The following is a 21,278-nucleotide window of genomic DNA, read 5'->3' as shown; positions in this document are numbered from 1 at the left end:
TATGGTATTTCATACACAAATCTATAGATTCTATCTGTATACCATGCAGTGAATTCAGCTTCCCTGCTGAAACAGTGCAGAGATTACAGGATAAGTAACATACGATGGGTAATCACTATCTTCCATGCATAAGGCTATATTCTAATGCGCTGGTTCAAATTGATATACCGATCTTTCAAAAAAAAAAAAATGGACTGTATATCTACAAAATGGACTCCCAGCAACCAACAGTTGACATACATGTATGGCAGGGGTAGGCAACCTGGGGCCCACCAGCTGTTGCAGAACTGCAAGTCCCTTCATGCCTCTGGGAGTAATTGTAACTGCCAGTCTTGCAATGCCTCATGGGAAATGTAGTTCCACAACAGCTGGAGGGCCCCAGGTTGCCTACCCCTGATGTATGGTAATCGTTTTGTCAGACAGTTGATTTGTAGTTCTGTACAGCCACATCCTGGACTTCCAATGCAGCAGCATAGCTTTTTCTAGAAAAGAAGACTCCAAACTTTCTAAACTAAGGGCCAGTTTACTGTCCTTCTGACTTTGGGGGGGGGGGGGGGGGGGCAGTCATTTGGGTCAGTGGGAGGAATAGTACCCCATTGTTGGCATCAGTAGGAAGAATAGTGCCCCATCATTGGTATCAGTGGGAGGAATTATGGCCCATCATTGGTGTCAGTGGGAGGAATTATGCCCCATCATTGGTATCAGTGGGAGGAATTATGCCCCATCATTGGTGTCAGTGGGTGGAATTATGCCCTATCATTGGTATCAGTGGGAGGAATTATGCCCCATCATTGGTGTCAGTGGTTGAAATAGTGTCTTGTAACATTCTCGGAGGCTGCATATAAAGTGCTCCTGCGGTGGTACTGGGTCCCGGCAAGGCTTGCCCACGCTTACCCTGGTAGCAGTGACAGATGTTTTTGGAACTGCGGTCAGCGTGGGGATGTCTTACATATATGGTGGTCATGCCCACATCTGAACGGTTTTTGGTCCAGGGCTTTTGGCCTATTGCAATCCTTATTTCATGTAACAATACGCAAAGACGCCCGACTGGCTCTATTGGATTGCCCTATACCGGGTCTATTCACGCACCAGCGGAAGTTGGCCTCATACCTTTTTATATCTGCCAAGCGAACCATAGCCCAGGCCTGGAAGACTCCGTCTGTTGCTTTTCAGGGTGTGAAAACCAAGATGACCACCCTGATGGTTGACGAGCAGATGTCCAGTATTTTGTAGGATTCGCATGCAAAATTCTTGAAAGTCTGGGACCCTTGGATAACTTACTCCTGCCCGTGCCTGCCCCAACTAGCTACGGTCGACTGTAAACTTCGCTTGTGCAGGTTCCGCGTCCGTGGTTCTCGCCCCTCTCATGGGGCCTCCCTCGCCCTCACATTTTCTTCTTTCTCCTTTCTCTTTCTCCTCTGTCTCTTTCTTTTCCTCTTCATTCCTGATATGAAGGCTATTAGACGAAGACTGATTTCCTTTTCCCTTTCCCTTAGTACATCAAAGGAAGGAGGACCCGCTGCTCCAGGTGTATATAATAACCCAATTGGAACCTTGTAAAGAGTGCCAGCCCCCGACCCTCCTCCGCGGGATACTTGAAGAAATTACCAGTAATGATTAAGCACAAGGTGTATGTGTGAAACCCGTCTACGTGACTGTTTTCTGTCCTTGGTGTCATCACGGTGATCTCAATAAAGGCATTTTGGAACCTTTACATGTGCAGCCCTTGTTCTTTTTCTTCGACAATACAGTATAGCTTGTGATACTTACCTTACCTCTACCCTGGCCCTTTTGGGTCCTGATAACAATTTACAGTTATTTTAATCATTCTACGTACCTACAATGTTTTTTTTTTTTTTTTGCATGTGCCTGTTCAATATTGCCCCTGTGTGGGCAAAACCATGGCTTGTCATACGCTCCTAAAACTTTCATGAAAATATTGACACAGAAATAGTGTCTTGTATCAGTGAGAGAAACACTGCCCCAAGGGCCGGATAAAGGCAAGCAAAGGGGCCACATCTGGCCCCCAGCAGTGTTAATTTTGGCAGCAAATTTCAATTCTGTTTTAGTCTTAGGATTAAAATGGCATTTTAGTTGTAGTCCCATTTTAGTCTTCTGCAATTGTTTTAGTTTTATTCGTATTTAGTCGACTAAATCTCCAGTACATTTTAGTCGACTAAAATATCCTACGTTTTAGTCGACTAAAATCACCAATATATTTTAATCGACTAAAACTCATTTTAGTCGTCTAAAATCTAATGGGTGTAATTTAATTGTAATGCATTAGTTAACAATTCTCTACAATTTGCAAACTCATAATATACTGCTGGAGTGAAAAATCTCATATGTTATTTATTATTACATTGAGGTATGAGAGCATGCACTACAGACCAGTGTTAATTCTGAAGTCAATTTTCAATTTAGTTTTAGTCATAGTCTTTTGACTAAAATGGCATTTTAGTTTTAGTCCCATTTTAGTCTTTTGACTAAAATGGCGTTTTAGTTTTAGTCGTATTTTAGTAATTTCAGTTGTTTTAGTTTTAGTCGTATTTTAGTCGACTAAAATAATATTCCTTTAGTCGACTAAAATGTTTTAGTCGTTCTAGTCGACAAAATTAACACTGGCCCCCAGGTCGCAGTTTGGAGACCACTTTTCTAGAACACACCCCAGCCTACCTATTGGATAGATAAGGGATAATAAAGCACATTGATAAAATCTCCTCTCTTTTCAGTCTACCATTTATTTTCACTTATAAGCACATGTGCACTGCAGCAGAGTCTGATTGGTTATTAGTGTTGGTGTGTACTACAGGAGGCCGATACCAAGCTACTTACACTAGCTGCATTAAAAATCCATTTGTAAGGGATACGATGGTAATTGGCTGCTCAGGCACCCAGTGCTGTCACAAGTGGGAGTCCTCATTCTGGTGTAAGCTCCAAGTCATGTCCTATATGGGGTTTCATCCTCTTTTCCCCTTCATGACCAAAAGGAACCATTGGGCAGGGGAAGTACACATGCATGGCTGGCGGGATAGGCATTAAAGCAAACTTGATAGTTTTACCCAAGTGAGGTAAGTATGCTAGCGGTTTGGGCGGGGGGCTAAAACGACGTGGCTGACAGGGCAGTGGCTGGAGGTGTGCACATGCTGCTGCAAGAATTATACCCCCGGTCACGTTCAACAGGCACTACCACCTGCCCAACCCGACCTATTCAAGTAATTGGGGGGGCTGCGCCGCAATCGCCCCTGAACCGCTCCCCCCAGTGGCTGGGGGTACACACATGCCGAGGCAAGAATTATACCGCCTGTCCTATTCAACGGGCACTACCACCTGCCGAATGCGGCCTATTCAAGTGAATGGGGCTGCGCTGCAATCGCTCCACAACTGCACGCAGATGTGTGTGGTAAGTTGGCATTTAAGTGGTTAAAGTAGGCGGTGAGAAGGGGATACAACGCCAACTGTGGATCACTCCTCAGAAAGTAACGCTAATGTAAACTAGCCCTAAATGTTTACTTTAAAGCGGGCAGAGATACCAGTAATACACAACAAAAGGTTATTCTATTTTGTTAAACTATCATGAAAGTTGATGATTCGGCATCGAAGACATGACAAGACTTAACCATGGTGGGTGGTTCGGTGCCGAGGTTCTAAACACTGGCTTGGGGCCCCCCAGCACTCGATTTGGTTGACGTTATTTGCAATCAGCCGCAAATTATGAGAGATTACACTATAAATAATAATTAACCTCCCACACAGAGCAATTGATAATCTGTGCTAACATGCAGAAACAATCAGGTGTGAAGGATCCTTAGGGGTTTCACTTACTGTTTCTAACATGTAGTAGTTCTTGATACCGCTCTCAATTCCTATCAGCTCTGGTGGTGCAGTGATACAAGGGAGTATGGGGTAAGAAGAGGGCACATACAGACAGACACCGCTGTCCAATGCAGATTGGATAATGATAAAGAGGGCATCCAGTGGTGTATGTAGAGAGGATAGTGATCCAAAGGGCAGCCAATGGTCTATGTAAAGAGGATAATGATAAAGAGGGCAGCCAGTGGTGTATGAAAAGAGGATAGTGATCCAGAGGGCAGCCAATGGTGTATGAAAAGAGGATAGTGATCCAGAGGGCAGCCAATGGTGTATGTAGAAAGGATAGTGATCCAGAGGGCAGCCAATGGTGTATGAAGAGAGGATAGTGATCCAGAGGGCAGCCAATGGTGTATGTAGAAAGGATAGTGATCCAGAGGGCAGCCAATGGTGTATGAAGAGAGGATAGTGATCCAGAGGGCAGCCAATGGTGTATGTAGAAAGGATAGTGATCCAGAGAGCAGCCAATGGTGTATGAAAAGAGGATAGTGATCCAGAGGGCAGCCAATGGTGTATGAAGAGAGGATAGTGATCCAGAGGGCAGCCAATGGTGTATGAAGAGAGGATAGTGATCCAGAGGGCAGCCAATGGTGTATGTAGAAAGGATAGTGATCCAGAGGGCAGCCAATGGTGTATGAAAAGAGGATAGGGATCCAGAGGGCAGCCAATGGTGTATGTAGAGAGAATAGTGATCCAGATGGCAGCCAATGGTGTATGTAGAGAGAATAGTGATCCAAAGGGCAGCCAATGGTATATGTAGAGAGGATAGTGATCCAAAGGGCAGCCAATGGTGTATGAAAAGAGGATAGTGATCCAGAGGGCAGCCAATGGTGTATGTAGAGAGAATAGTGATCCAAAGGGCAGCCAGTGGTGTATGTAGAGAGGATAGTGATCCAGAGGGCAGCCAATGGTATATGTAGAGAGGATAGTGATCCAGAGGGCAGCCAATGGTATATGTAGAGAGGATAGTGATCCAGAGGGTAGCCAATGGTATATGTAGAGAGGATAGTGATCCAGAGGGCAGCCAATGGTGTATGTAGAGAAGATAGTGATCCAAAGGGCAGCCAATGGTGTATGTAGAGAGGATAGTGATCCAGAGGGCAGCCAATGGTATATGTAGAGAGAATAGTGATCCAGAGGGCAGCCAATGGTGTTTGAAAAGAGGATAGTGATCCAGAGGGCAGCCAATGGTGTATGTAGAGAGGATAGTGATCCAGAGGGCAGCCAATGGTGTATGAAGAGAGGATAGTGATCCAGAGGGCAGCCAATGGTGTATGTAGAAAGGATAGTGATCCAGAGGGCAGCCAATGGTGTATGAAAAGAGGATAGTGATCCAGAGGGCAGCCAATGGTGTATGAAGAGAGGATAGTGATCCAGAGGGCAGCCAATGGTGTATGTAGAAAGGATAGTGATCCAGAGGGCAGCCAATGGTGTATGAAAAGAGGATAGGGATCCAGAGGGCAGCCAATGGTGTATGTAGAGAGAATAGTGATCCAGACGGCAGCCAATGGTGTATGTAGAGAGAATAGTGATCCAAAGGGCAGCCAATGGTATATGTAGAGAGGATAGTGATCCAAAGGGCAGCCAATGGTGTATGAAAAGAGGATAGTGATCCAGAGGGCAGCCAATGGTGTATGTAGAGAGAATAGTGATCCAAAGGGCAGCCAGTGGTGTATGTAGAGAGGATAGTGATCCAGAGGGCAGCCAATGGTATATGTAGAGAGGATAGTGATCCAGAGGGCAGCCAATGGTATATGTAGAGAGGATAGTGATCCAGAGGGTAGCCAATGGTATATGTAGAGAGGATAGTGATCCAGAGGGCAGCCAATGGTGTATGTAGAGAAGATAGTGATCCAAAGGGCAGCCAATGGTGTATGTAGAGAGGATAGTGATCCAGAGGGCAGCCAATGGTATATGTAGAGAGAATAGTGATCCAGAGGGCAGCCAATGGTGTTTGAAAAGAGGATAGTGATCCAGAGGGCAGCCAATGGTGTATGTAGAGAGGATAATGATCCAGAGGGCAGCCACTGGTGTATGTAGAGAAGATAGTGATCCAGAGGGGAGCCAATGGTGTATGTAGAGAGGATAATGATCCAGAGGGCAGCCACTGGTGTATGTAGAGAAGATAGTGATCCAGAGGGGAGCCAATGGTGTATGTAGAGAGAATCATGATCCAGAGGGCAGCCAATGGTATATGTAGAGAGGATAGTGATCCAGAGGGCAGCCAATGGTGTATGAAAAGAGGATAGTGATCCAGAGGGCAGCCAATGGTGTATGTAGAGAGGATAGTGATCCAGAGAGCAGCCAATCACAGGAAAGGCTGTGTTTTAAGCTTCCCTCCTGCCTGACTGGTCTTTGTGTATTAAAATGTTCTTATAGTACAAGACGATTCATAAATTTTCTGAAAATTGTGACACTGAACCACCCTTTTCCCAGCCAGCCCCTTTTTATTCATCATGCTGCACAGACGTAAGTGCACCAAAGAGGAAGTAAACCCAAAGATTTAACCGTTTCAAAAAACAGTTACATTTCCTGGCAAATACCGGGAATGTAACGGTCACATTGGTTGTGCTCTCAACCAAACTGTTAAACCGTCCAATGGCTGGTGTCATAATGGATCACATGTGCAGCGTCATGGCAGTTGAAGATTAAACAGAGGCCAAGATGGCAGCTTCCCTGGCTTAAAATAATAGGTGGGTTTACTTCCACTTTAATTAGCGCATGCAAAGACAATGCACTGCATGGAGTTTGCATGCTCTTCTTGTGCTTTTTTGGGTTTCCCCCAGGTACTCTACTTTCAGCCCACACTCTAAAGACCTGCTGGTAGGTTAATTGCATCCTATCTAAATTGGACCTAGTATGTGTTTGAAGGTCTAAAAATCCCAATGGCAGACGCATATAGATATAGATATAGATAAAGCATATATTTCCAGCAGACTGTGGATCTTTTTATATAGCATCCAATCACATCACAGCAAAGAGTCAGAATGTTTCAGGGGTCAAGCAGGACCCCTTCATAAGCCATGTGATACAGGGGGGTCTTGTGGGGGCCCCAAAACGTTGCAAAATTTTGCTGTGATGGGATTGCTTTCAATAAACTTTTGGATGCTATTTGAAGATCGACGGTGCGCTGGCAATATACGGAATGCTTTATTCTCATGTTAATACCAGTTCCCAGCTGGCTATTGCTGGAGCACCCGCCGTTTCCAGGAATGTGTGTGATGGGAATATTTTACTGGACTTGCTAATGCAGCTCTAGTACACATTTCAGGCATGGAACTACAGAAAAGTCAGGTTAAAGCCGAGTTCCAGTCTGTAGAATTTTTTTTTTTAAGTCAGTAGCTACAAATACTGTAGCTGATGACTTTTAATACAAGGACACTTACCTGTCCAGGGATCCTGCGATGTCAGCACCCCAAGCCAATTCGTCATTCAGCTTCGGGTGCAGGCACCGGCATCTGTAGTAAGGGAAACAGGAAGTGAAGCCTTGCGGCTTCACAGACTGTTCCCTGCTGCGCATGCGCGAGTCGCGCTGCGCTTTCTGAACAGTCCCGCGGTCTTCTGGGACCTTTTTGTGTCCTAGAAGGTAGCGGGAGGGAAGGAGGAGGGGCCAGTAATTTCGTAGATTTCCGTTTGGTGATCTTACCCGGAAGTGGGAGCGGGTAAATGTCAAAACCAGGTACTCGCCCCCCCCCCCCCAAAAAAAGTGCCAAATGTGGCAGTGGGGGAGGGTGCAAACAAGCAAAGCTTCCCCTTTTGGGTGGAGCTCTGCTTTAAAGTGTTATTAAAGGATAAGTTCACCTTATGTAACATATTTCAAATGGACCGCCCCCACACCCCCCTGTCATGGCTGGGCTCAGCCCTTCCTTCTCTGTGCTGGCCGCTCAGCTGTCAGCTAATTGCCAGCTCCTATCTCTCCACAGTTACTCAGCTGTTGATGATATCCTGCTCGTCAGTCCTGCCTACTTTAGTCGTCCAGCCCAGAGGATCTCTGCCTTCGCCTTGGTCAACATCACAGAGACGCTCTCCTGCATTCCTGTTAAAAGACTTGCTTGGCTGACATCCCTTCTGGCTCCAGATCCTGCTTGCAGTTTTACTACACTGATCTCCAGCTCCCTGACGTTTGGCTTGTCTGACTATCCGTTCCGGTTCCTGAACTCTGGCTATGTTTTGACTACATTTGTTCCATTTACTTTTATTATTAAACAAGTGTGATTTAACTGTACTTCTGTCTCGGTCTGATTTCATGGTTTCTGACATCTCCTAATCTGACAGCTGGTGGGGTTCTTCTCCTTCCCCCTCGCCACAAGTTGTCACAATTTTTAAAAAATGGGGCTCCGCCCACCCGACCGCATCACTGTAGCGTCCATGGTAGTTAATCCTCTCTTTCTGTCAGATTGCATCTGCTTGGTCCGACGGGATGTACGGGGAAGAAGATACACTGGCAGATCTGTTGAAGACCTGCGTGGCACCAGAGATCTACTGATCACTGGTGCAATGCTTTACAGGCTTAATAAGAATTTTTTTTTAAATTCTAATTTTTTTTACCTGCTAAATATTATTTTTTCCTATCCTTTAAACCCACAACAGTAAAATCAGTCTGTATATGCAGTAAAGCCTGCTTGTTATACTCAGTGTGGAACCTAAGGGGTTAATCCTCCACACTGTGTAAAAAAGCTGTTTGATCCTGTATGCACAGATCCTCCCCTTTTACTGTCTCCAATCTGCTGATAGTACAGAGCTTTGGAGGCACTCTGCACATGCTCAGTTTAGGGTATATTGCTAGAGAGATTTTTTTCATCATTTTTTTGGGAGGGTGCATTTGATCAGCACAGGGCCAATCAGCACTGTCCAGACAGAGGATCAGGGGTCCTACAGCCTCATAGGACAGTCAGAGAAGAATGAAAACGCCTCCTACAAGCTTTAAGCAGACACTGATAGAAGTCAGAAGACTGCTATACACTGCTGATGAGAAAAGGTATTTAGCAGTTTATATTTACTAAAACTATTGCATTTCCATGTTCTGTGTACTGTGGGAGACCAGATATAGTGACTGCAGGGTCCTGGGTTTAGTAACACTTTAATAGTGCGCCAACGATTGCAGCCAAGTCATGGAAGTAGGGAGGGGATAGACAATGAGAAAAAGACACGAAATCTGGGTAAGTATTATAAAAAAAAAAAGTACCAAAATCTGTCTTTGCATTAGCTTCCTGTAACTTCATGTGCAGAAGCACTCACACTGGGACAAGAAAGGGGAGCACTACGCCAATCACGGTACTTCTACCCTACAGTGACGTCAATCCAAAACTATATAAAGGTAGGTAAAAAAGAGCACCCGATATTCAATGAAATGCAATTTAGAAAGTGAATTTGTAATAATTTTAAAGTAGCGACAAGTGAGGAGAGGGGGGGAGGGTACAAGGACCTAGAGCGGGCGATGGAGAAGGGGGAGTTGGACGGGGTGGGGGGGGGATGTGGCTGGGGGAGGTAACTGAATAGGCTAGAGTGGACCTCTGATCTGTTTCCTTCGGGGGTTTGGTCATTTGTCGCTACCTTCAATATAACGGTTACAAAGTCACCTTCCAACTTGCATTTCATTGGACACCTACTTTTCATACGGAAACAACCTTGAGGCCGTACCCAGAGGTAGCAGCCCAAGCCCCCAAAAAGGGCTCCCCAACACCTTTCTGTCAAGTTGGGCAGTAATCATCAGGAGAGAACCCTTCCAACCCGCCCCCACCATTACAAACCACCCCCCCCATTGACCTACAACTGAGTGCGTCGGTCCAACCCTAAAGAGCAATCCTAAACTATGAACATGTTTACAGGACAGCAAAGGGGTGACTGTACAGTATGTAGTGTATTCACAAGCTGGGCTGGGTTCTGGACCAAACTGATTCTTTAAACACTGCTGGCTTCGCTCTCTAAAAGGAGTGCCTGAATGTGATTGGATGACGCAGGCTACACGGACAGAACACATTTTCTCCAGACTTTGTATGAGGCTCGGCCTCCTTACCTTCATTGAAGTCTCTACCTAGTTCATGGTTGGGGCAGCGTTTGACAACCTCCGTCACATGTTCAGCCTTTTTATACACTGGCATTGCCCGTATCACGGTGCCCGGTGGAGGGGGGCTGGACAATTTGATCTGGATAGGACATGTCTTGGCAATCTGGCAGTACAGCTTTTTCAACAAAGGTGAGTACTGAAAAAAAACAAAAACACAGACATCTGAGATAAGTGTATGAAAAAGACATGGGTAGTAATATACGAGACAGAGACTGAAGGAACTAAGTGGCCTTTTTTCTTTCAGAACAGCCTGAATTCTATTTTGAGTGGAACCCGCCATGGCCTAATGCTAGTTTCAATAATACAAAGTCCCTTAAGTCCTCCATCTTCCCCATTTCTAATGTCAACTGGACCCATTGACTGTGTCTACATGCATTTTGCTTTGGCCTGTTGCTGCCTTATTTGCTGCTTGCCTTATGCCGCGTACACACAGTCGGGACTTGCCAACGGGATAACCTCCGTCGGCATTTCCGACGGAAAAATTTAGAACATGTTCTATATCTAAGGCCGTCGGTAATTCCGACAGAAAAAGTCCGGTGGGACATACACACGGTCGGAATATCCGACCAAAAGCTCCCATCGGACTTTTTCTGGCGGAAATTCCGACCATGTGTACGCGGCATTACTTTTGGGCCAGTGTTCCCAATAAAAAGACCAGTGATTATTACACAGTCCGATCAGCCATAACCTTATGACAATAGCACCTTGAAGTGGGTGGGATACATTAGGCAGCAGGTGAACATGCTATCCCCGAAGTTGATGTATTGAAAGCAGAAAAAATGGGCAGGCGTAGGGATTTGAGTGACCTTTACAAGGGCCAGTTCTTGTGGGATATTTTTACACTTTTCCCTAATATTAAAGCGGCGTTCTGCCTGCAAAAAATTACCAGTGAAAACAATTTTAAAAAATATATAAAAGTCCCCTAAATCTATCCCGTAGTTTGTAGACGTGATAACTTTTGCGCAAACCAATCAATATACACCTAGTGCAATTTTTTTTTTTACCAAAAATATAAAAATATGTAGAAGAATATATATCGGCCTAAACTGATGAATAAATTCTTTTTTTATATTTTTTTTTTTTCAAAATTGTCGGTCTTTTTTTTTTTTGTTTATAGCGCAAAAAATAAAAACCGCAGAGGTGATCAAATACCACCAAAAGAAAGCTCTATTTGTTGGTAAAAAAGGACGTCAATTTTGTTTGGGTACAGCGTCGCACGACAGCGCAACTGTCAGTTAAAGCAACGCAGTGCCGTATCGCGAGAAATGTCCTGGTCATTAAGGGGGCAGATCCTTCCGGGGCTGAAGTGGTTAAAACGAAAATCGGACGTTGAGTTCACGTACGACAAAAATGTTATAGTCTGCACATCCAGCTTTTGTCTGACGAAAAACCGGAATCGTCTGTGGAAAGCACCATACTGACGATCCGAAAATCGGCAGAACATTCGTCGGACAAAATTTTTCTTCCGATTTTCGTATCGTGTGTACGGGCCTTTAGACTTCCCTTCACTCTTCACTTTTTCCTTGCTTCACGTCATTATTCTTCCTCAACAGCCGGAACGATCAACTGTACACACCTGCCTTTTTGAGTGACCATGAAGGATACTTATATACTCCCCATATTCATGGGATCTCCATCTACATGACTAAGCTCTGGGGGGGGAGGGGCGGAGTGAAACGCTTTGGAGCGTGAGCCCAGGCTGAGGTCATCTCTCTCATACCTATCACAAGATTCCGTGGATGTGCGGCACCAGAGGCTTTTCCTTTCTTCCCTTTTTTGTGGGATGTTCCCAGTATGCAGTGGTCAATGTCCTACCAAAAGGGGTCCAAGGAAGGAAAACCAGTGAACTGGAGACGGGGTCATGGGCGGAGACCAGAGACTTTTCCTTTTCTCCCTTCTTGTGGGATGTTCTCAGTATGCAGTGGTCAATGTCCTACCAAAAGGGGTCCAAGGAAGGAAAACCAGCGAACTGGAGACGGGGTCACGGGCAGAAACCAGAGACTTTTCCTTTCCTTCCTTCTTGTGGGATGTTCCCAGTATACAGTGGTCATTGTCCTACCAAAAGGGGTCCAAGGATGGAAAACCAGCGAACTGGAGACGGGGTCATGGGCAGAGACCAGAAACGTTTCCTTTCCTCCCTTCTTGTGGGATGTTCCCAGTATGCAGTGGTCAATGTCCTACCAAAAGGGGTCCAAGGATGGACAACCAGCGAACTGGAGATGGGGTCATGGGCAGCCAAGGCTCATTGATGCACGTGGGTAGCAAAGGCTGGCCTGGGCAGTCTCATCCAATAAGAGAGCTACTGTAGGTCGAATTTCTAAAAGAAGTTAATGCTGGTTCCGATAGAAAGGTGTCAGAGCACACAGCACATCGTAAGTTGAAGACAACCAGTTCTCGCAGACACAATGGAAAAGCGAAGCTCAGTGTATTCTACGCTCAGTACTAAATGTATTTTTGTACAATGCTCTATTAATCTGCAGGTTAAAAAAACTGTATGAAGGGGTACTTAATTCCGAACAAGCCCACGCTGGGAAATAGTCATTGTTCAATTCCATCACCATGACACATACGGCTCTGTTCCATCCAAAAGTCCTCTTTGTATCTTTCTGAGTCACACGGGGCTCCATCTTTTCCATTCTGATCTTACGACGTACCCTGAGTGTTGAAATATGTCAATGAAGGATATTACCGGGAATTAAGGATTATCCCCTGACAGGTTAGGACAGGTCATGTGCCTGAAAAGTGATCCCAAAAATTCACTTGGAGCAACACACATTCACCGAGGTGTGCCGGGACAAGTCCGGAGAAAATGGCTCTTCAATCAGGTTTTGGCCTTCAAAGGTGCCGAGATGGTATCTAATAGGAGGATTAATACCGATAATATCCTACACAGCTTTTGGATGGGAAGTGATATTCACTTTTATATATGTTCTCACTGCATAAAAATTGGGCTATTAGTTAGAAGGACAACAAGCTTTACATGTAAAATGGTTAATGGCCTAGTAGCATGCTACCAATCTTGTTGAGATGAGGTATACATTCAGCGCCAACTTCTCTTGGTTAAAGTGAAGAATTATTGGAACTTCTTTCCGAAATAAAGACAATAACAATAACTTGTCTTGGAATTTTTTTTTTTCTTGCATATTATTTAAGGAAAAGCTACATTTGTGTGCAGTTCAACTAGCCATGTGAATTGATTTCGGTCAATGTAATTGATACATAACGATGAGTGTTCATTTTCTTTCATACATTATAAACTATAACTAATAGAAATAATATCAACATGATTTACTGTAATGATGATTCCTTTACTCTGTATTTCTCTCGATTTATCATAACACGTTTCGTATCACTAATAAAAAGTTTGTAAACAAAAAAAAAAAATTGGCTATCGTGAAGGTACCACATCCATCCTAATCATTGCCTACAAAAAAAATAATTTTTATGTTGGACTTTACTATTACCAGGTCCTCTTGGATTAAACAGCAACGTCAATTTGATACGGTTCATTGTTATGGCCAATATGGCCAGTAGGACTGTTTCTTGATGGTTTTTAAATATTTTTCAAAGATTTTATTCCGATTTTTTTCAAAGAAAGACTCAAATAAATGTTTTCAAAATTTGCAAGTAAAATAATATACTGTGAGATGGAAATCTGATAGATATATTTTATATAAATAGATAGATAAGATAAGATAAGATAGATAAGATAGATAAGATAGATAAGATAGATAAGATAGATAAGATAGATAAGATAGTATTTCTTATCTCGTTTTTTAAAATATTTTTATTAATTATTTGTAATAAAATGTATTTTTTTTTATAGTTGTGTGGTTGTCCCACTCTGGTACCATTTAAAAAAAATGTTTGTAGGCAATACAGTATAAACTATTGTACGTTAGAATGAATAATACTACAATTATAAGAATATTATATCACATCCTCTTGTTGCACACATAACATTACCCTGGTAATCAATCTTCTGTGAGGGCCGTATACATGTCATAGCAGCTAATGGATGGATAATTGGCTACTTGCCTCTCCAGTGTCTTCCTGGCCCTAGGCAGTTAGAGCTGCACTGATAATTTACACAACTCATTGTGCTAACATTAGGCTTTGCTCCAGGGTCCCCATACCATCCTTATTTCTCCCTTCGTTTACTGTATTAGCCAAGGCCAAACAGGAACCTATCTCCACACCAAACCTTTAATGCTCCTGAAAGGCTCATCTACTCCTCCCATCATGGCTCCTCTTCTTCTGCCCCCTATCTGCCAGTCTTTTACCTCTCCTATGTTTCCTCATCTGATGCACCCCCCACCCTGCAAATCTCTCCAATCATCTAACTCTTCTTCTGCTCCTCCTCTGCCAATCTCTCCAATCATATACTTCTCCCATGGCTCCTCTTCTGCTGTCCTCCCCTGCAAACCTCTAAAGTACTGGTCTCCAAACTGTGGCCCTTTGCTTGCCTTTATCCAGGCCTTGGGACCCTATTTCTCCAACTGACACCAACAATAAGGGCACTAGTCCATGCACTGACATCATCAATGGGGCACTATTCCTCCCACTGACACCATTGATGGGGGCACTATTCCTCCCACTGACACAATAGATGGGGGCAATATTCCTCCCACTGACACCATTGATGGGGGCACTATTCCTCCCACTGACACCAATGATGGGGTACTATTCCTCCCACTGACACCATTGATGGGGGCACTATTCCTCCCACTGACACCATCAATGGGGCACTATTCCTCCCACTGACACCATCAATGGGGCACTATTCCTCCCACTGACAGTATCAATGGGGCACTATTCCTCCCACTGACACCTTCAATAGGGCACTATTCTTACCAGTGACTCCATCAATGGGGCACTATTTCTCCCACTGACACCATCAATAGGGCACTATTCCTACCAGTTACTTCATCAATAGGGCACTATTCCTCCCAGTGACTCCATCAATGGGGCACGATTTCTCCCACTGACACCATCAATGGGGCACTATTCCTCCCACTGACACCATCAATGGGGCACTATTCCTCCCACTGACATCATCAATGGGGCACTATTAGTCCCACTGACACCATTGATGGGGCACTATTCCTCCCACTGACTCCATCAGTGTGGCACTATTGATGGGGCACTATTCCTCCCGCTAAAACTATCAATGGGGCACTATTCCTCCCACTAAAACTATCAATGGGGCAATATTACTCCCACTAAAACCAATGATGGGGCAGTGTTTACTCCCACTGGCCATAGTGTGATTCTCTCCCCCCAAAGCCTAAAGGACAGTAAACTGGCCCCTTGTTTAAAAAGTTTGGAGACCTCTGCTCTAAAGTCATCTAGCTCTCTCATAACCCCTTCTCTGCCATGGCTCTTCTTCTGCTGCCCCCTCACTGCCAATCTCCCCTAATTATCTACTCCCTTGATGGAGGCTTCACCTCCCCCCCACACCATGTTATTGCCAAAAAATAATAAAGATTTGATTTCAAATATATATTTGTATGACTATTTAAAACAGTTTATTGATATGAATTATTTATTTATTTATTTTTAACATGTGACCAGCAGCAGAGAACTAGAAGCTCCTCCTGCTTATGTCTCCCTGCAGACAGGCTGGGAGAGAGCTGGGTCATGTGACAGCTGGATATAGATTAGGGAAAGGGTACTTAGATGTTTTAAAAAAAATAAAAAAAGAAATAAAATATAAAATACAAAAATAAATAAATTAAAATAAATATTAAAAAAAATTTAAATAATTACATTGCCGTCATCCCCATACAGAAATAGAAGGGAGAATGTAAATGAAACAGTGTGTGTTTAGTATCACTTTAACCACTTGCCGACCAGCCGCCCACATTATACGGCGGCAGGTCGTCTCGTTCCCGCGAATCGCCGTAGCTGTACGGTGGTCCCTTTAACAGCGGAAAGGGCGCCGCCGGAGGCCACCTGCAATCGCTCCTCAGAGAGCGAGAACAGGGATCTGTCAATGTAAACAGACAAATCCCTTGTTCGGTCAGGGAAGTAGAGAGAGATCTGCTGTTCCTAGTGATCAAGAACAGCGATCTCTTTCCTCCTCCAGTCAGTCCCCCCCACAGTTAGAAACACCTCCCTAGGGAACACTTAACCCCTTGATCACCCCCCCTAGAGTTAACCCCTTCCCTGCCAGTGACATTTATACAGAGCTGATCGCTGTATAAATGTCAATGGTCCCATCTGTCCGCCGCAATGTTGCAGTCCCGCTAAAAATCGCAGATCGTCGCCATTACTAGTAAAAAACAAAAAAAAAAAATGCCATTAATCTATCTCCCATTTTTTAGACGCTATAACTTTTGCGCAAAACAATCAATATACGCTTATTGCGATTTTTTTTCTTACCAAAAATATGTAGAAGTATACATATTGGCCTGAACTGATGAAGAAATTCGTTTTTTTTTTGTTTGTTTTTTTTTTGGGGGGGGGGGGGGGTGATATTTATTATACCAAAAAGTAAAAAAAATTTTTTTTTTCAAAATTGTCGGTATTTTTTTGTTTATAGCGCAAAAAATATAATCCGCAGAGGTGATTCAAATACCACCGAAAGAAAGCTCTATTAGTGGGGGGAAAAAAATACATCAATTTTATTTGAGTACAGCGTCGCACGACCGCGCAATTGTCAGTTAAAGCGCATTGCCGTATTCGCAAAAAAAAAAAAAATGGCCTGGTCATTAAGGGGGCAAATCTTCCGGTCCTTAAATGGTTAATATGAAACATTTTGAATTAAATTCTACTATTCGTGCTTTAGAATCAATTCTTTTTATGTAAGTTTCTGAAGTCGGGAGGGAAGCAAAATGAGCTGATCTACTAAAGCCGACACCCAGAATGATTTGTTGTCTGTGCCCCGCCCTGCTTTGCCATTATTGGGAATGATTGGAAGGCATGCTGGGCACACACCCCGCTTTTTATACGGAGAGCCTTCCGCGCCTGTATGGCTGTTAGAAGTACAGAGACACCATAGAGGAGGGGGTTGTGTGTGTGGAATAGTATGAGGTCACGTTACACGGCAAGTTTAGATGTAAATAGTGCTTAGCGGCGTTCTTTCAGGTTTGTTTCCACAACACGCTTCTGCAGGATGTTGTTAAAAAAAAATTGTTCTGTTATTTTAAACAGCTGCTTTATAGACGGAGAAATATTTGAACGGCCCGGTTACCTTATTTGCCCGTCTATTTTATTTTGCTTTTTTTTTTATCAAAGTAACCAATAATTAGATTAGATGAAAAGGTTTTTTTTAATTGGAGTCTTGGTAACAAAACTAAGTCCCGTGACACTTAGCAATACCACTAATTTATAAATACGAGGGATGTGGACTCTTCTCCAGGTACAACGTATTCAATACTGCAAAATACACCCACCGGCCACTTTATTAGGTACACCCGTTTAATTACATAGTTAGTCAGATGAAAAAAGGACACAAGTCCATCTAGTTCAACCATAAAAAATAAATAAATAAATATATAAATAAAATAAATTAAAAAATAAATATAAATAAATCAATAAAATAAATAAAAAAAATAAATAAAAAAATGGAAAAGAGAATAAAAAATTAATTTAAAAAAATAAATAAATAAATGAATAAAATAAATTAAAACAAAGAATAAAAAATAAATAAAAACAAACAAATAAATAAAATAAATTAAAAAAAAAATAATAAAAAATAAATAAAAAGAATAAAAAATAAATAAAAACAAACAAATAAATAAAATAAATTAAAAAAAAGAATAAAAAATAAATAAAAACAAACAAATAAATAAAATAAATTTAAAAAAAAGAATAAAAAATAAATAAAAAACAAATAAATAAAATAAATAAAAAAAAAAAGAATAAAAAATAAATAAATAAAATAAAAAAAGAATAAAAAATAAATAAACTAAATAAAAAAAAAAAGAATAAAACATAAAAAGATAAAAATAAATAAATGAAATAAAAAAAGGAATAAAAAATATATAAATAAAACAAATCATACAATCTCATATACCCACAGTTGATTCAGAAGAAGGTGAAAACCCCCCCAGCAAAGAATGCTCCAATTTTCTACAGCAGGGGAAAAAATTCCTTCCTGATCCTAGAGATGCAATCGGATTTTTCTTGGATCAATACCAAATATCAATACTAATCAATATCAATTCCCTATAAATGTCAGTACCCAGTTATATTCTGTACATTTAGGAAAGAATTCAGGCATTTCTTAAAGCAATCTATTGAGCTGGCCAGAACCACCTCTGGAGGGAGTCTATTCCACATAATGCTTGGTAACACAAACTGCTAAAATATATAAAAGTATATCAGCGCACGTATGTCACAAAATAAAAATGTAAATAAAAAATGAAGCAGCTGAACACCAGGGTAAACGATCAAATCCCTCTAGACAAATAATAATAAAAGGTGCAGCGCTAACTCAATGGGTGACCATACAGAAAAATATATAATATATAATAAACCGGAAGCAAAAAGAAATGTCCAACAGTAAATGTCCCAAAAAGACTGACATAAATCCACCAGAGGTGTGATGATAACAGCAGACAATGATGTGTGATACTGGAACCCTTCACCATAGATCGAATGGCCTCTCACCTGGTCCTAAAGATAATCAGGCAATGATACAAGATCGGCAGACAAGGAGATCTACATGACAAGGGACTCCTCCGGATGATCAGATGGCAGGTGGGTATCATAAGCATGTAATCACAAAAGGGACAGACATAGTGCTCTCCGTATTCAAATGTTTATTGTAAAACGAATAAAATCAGACTTACATATCAGGCACTTCACAAGTGCCAGGAAACGAACATGGACACACAGTGTGTGAGCGGTGGAGCATGCGCAGTAGCAGCGGATGACGTCACGACGTCACGTTCTATAGAAATCTTTAGGACCAGGTGAGAGGCCATTCGATCTATGGTGAAGGGTTCCAGTATCACACATCATTGTCTGCTGTTATCATCACACCTCTGGTGGATTTATGTCAGTCTTTTTGGGACATTTACTGTTGGACATTTCTTTTTGCTTCCGGTTTATTATATATTATATATTTTTCTGTATGGTCACCCATTGAGTTAACACAAACTGCTAAATCAGCCAATCACATGGCGGCAACTCAAAGCATTTAGGCATCTAGACGTGGTGAAGACGACTTGCTGAAGTTCAAACCGAGCATCAGAATGGGGGAAGAAAGGGGATTTAAGTGACTTTGAACGTGGCATGGTTGTTGGTGGCAGACGGGCTGGTCGGAGTATTTCTGGGATTTTCACGCACAACCATCTCTTGGGGTTTACAGAGAATGGTGGGAAAAATAGAAAACATCCAGTGAGCCGCAGTTTTGTGGAGGAAAATTCCTTGTTGATGTCAGAGGAGAATGGGCAGACTGGTTTCACTTGATAGAAAGGCAACAGTAACTCAAATAACCACTCGTTACACCCAAGGTATGCAGAATACCATTGCTAAATGCACAACACATCAAATCTTGAAGCAGATGGGCTACAGCAGCAGAAGACCACACTGGGTGCCACTCCTGTCAGCTCAGAACAGGAAACTGAGGCTACAATTTGCACAGGATCACCAAAATTGGACAATAGAAGATTGGAAAAATGTTGCCTGGTCTGATGAGTCTGGATCTCAGCTCCGACATTCAGATGGTGGGGTCAGAATTCGGCGCATGGATCCATCCTGCCTTGTATCACCGGTTCAGGCTGGTGGTGGGGGTGTAATGGTGGGGGGGGATATTTTCTTGGCACACTTTGGGCCCCTTAGTACCAATTGAGCATCGTTTATTCACCTCGGCCTACCTGAATATTGTTGCTGACCATGTCCATCCCTTTATGACTACAGTGTCCCCATCTTCTGATGGCTCCTTCCAGCAGGATAATGTCACCATGTCACAAAGCTCCAATCATCTCACCACTGGACAATGAGGTCCCTGTACTCCAATGGCCTCCACACTCACCACATCTCATCCAATAGAGCACCTTTGGGATGTGGTGGAACGGGAGATTGGCATCATGGATGTGCAGCCGACAAATCTGCAGCAACTGTGTGATGTTATCATGTCACTATGGAGCAAAATCTCTGAGGAACGTTTCCAACACCTTGTTGTATCTATGCCACGAAGAATGAAGGCAAAAAGAGGGTCCGACCCGCTACTAGCAAGGTGTACCTAATAAAGTGGCCGGTGAGTGTATGAGACATTACAGAGGTGAGACGGTCCTCCTCTGTACATTTATAGCAGGGATAGGCAACCCCCGGCACTGGTCCCGCAAGCAGCACGCAAAGCCTCTCTTGCCAGCACTCAAATCCCTCCCCATCAGCAGAGCAGCGCAGGGAAGTGTCAGTGAGACAATAATACATTCCAATCTCAGATTTCCCCACTCCGCACTGAGGGGGAGGCACTGCACCCCCCACACATTGTAAAAGATGGGAAACATTGTTTGGTTCTCTAACTTTGCTGTAGCTGCGATCGTCAGCTTTTGTGATGAGGAAGAGATTGGGTGCAGTTCTGCTGGAGGGGGGGGGGGGGGGGGGGGGTCGGGGGGCAGTCCCGGTTTCCAGAAAGAGAAGGACTGTCATTGGCCACTGCTAAAGCCAATCACAGTCTTGCCAGCCCCGCCCACTATCTGGAGGAAGATGACTCGCTTGGTTGCCACTACCAATCTCAGAAAGAAGAGATTTCACTGTGATTGAGAAAACCACAATCAGGTGACACTTTGTGGAATTACTGTTGAGCTTCTGGAAACTTTGTCGAAATTATTCCTGAACCTTTGTGTCCCTTACTACTGAACCCCTCCGCACTCTGTGTCCTTTTAAGCCACAGTCAGTATTCAGCGCAATGAAAATCATACCCAACTTTTGCTGCGGTGCAGAACACCGCACTTTCTCAGCTGCGGGGGCCCAACTTATGATCCTGCACACAGGCCCACTGCTTTCAGAAAATGCCCCTGACCTGAGCTCATCATTGCGCATCCATTCCAGATGTTTGTATGTGACATCACATACATCCCATACCTCACATACATCCCATACCTCACATACATCCCATACATCATATACATCCCATACATCACATACATCCCATACCTCACATACATCCCATACATCCCATTCATCATATACATCCCATTCATCCCATACATCATATACATCCCATACATCACATACCTCCCATACATCCCATTCATCACATACATCCCATGCATCACATACATCCCATGCATCCCATTCATCATATACATCCCATTCATCCCATACATCATATACTTCCCATTCATCCCATACATCACATACCTCCCATACATCCCATTCATCA

General features: G+C 43.1%; 1 protein-coding gene across 8 annotated transcripts in view; it reads right to left on the bottom strand.

The window, feature by feature from the left end:
- TP73 (tumor protein p73) overlaps window positions 1-21,278 on the bottom strand; it is a 187,352-nt gene that overhangs the window by 25,994 nt on the left and 140,080 nt on the right. For all 8 annotated transcript variants that reach the window (XM_073603600.1, XM_073603594.1, XM_073603595.1 and 5 more), the window contains one exon: window positions 9,887-10,073. In XM_073603600.1, coding sequence (XP_073459701.1) covers window positions 9,887-10,073 — 187 coding nt within the window. The remainder of the gene's footprint in view (window positions 1-9,886; window positions 10,074-21,278) is intronic.

Source organism: Aquarana catesbeiana, linkage group LG10 (assembly GCF_042186555.1).
Source record: "Aquarana catesbeiana isolate 2022-GZ linkage group LG10, ASM4218655v1, whole genome shotgun sequence".
In the NCBI taxonomy this organism is placed as follows: Eukaryota; Metazoa; Chordata; class Amphibia; order Anura; family Ranidae; genus Aquarana; species Aquarana catesbeiana.
Note: the sequence above shows the minus strand (reverse complement) of the source record. Positions and strands in the feature narration are given on the sequence as shown.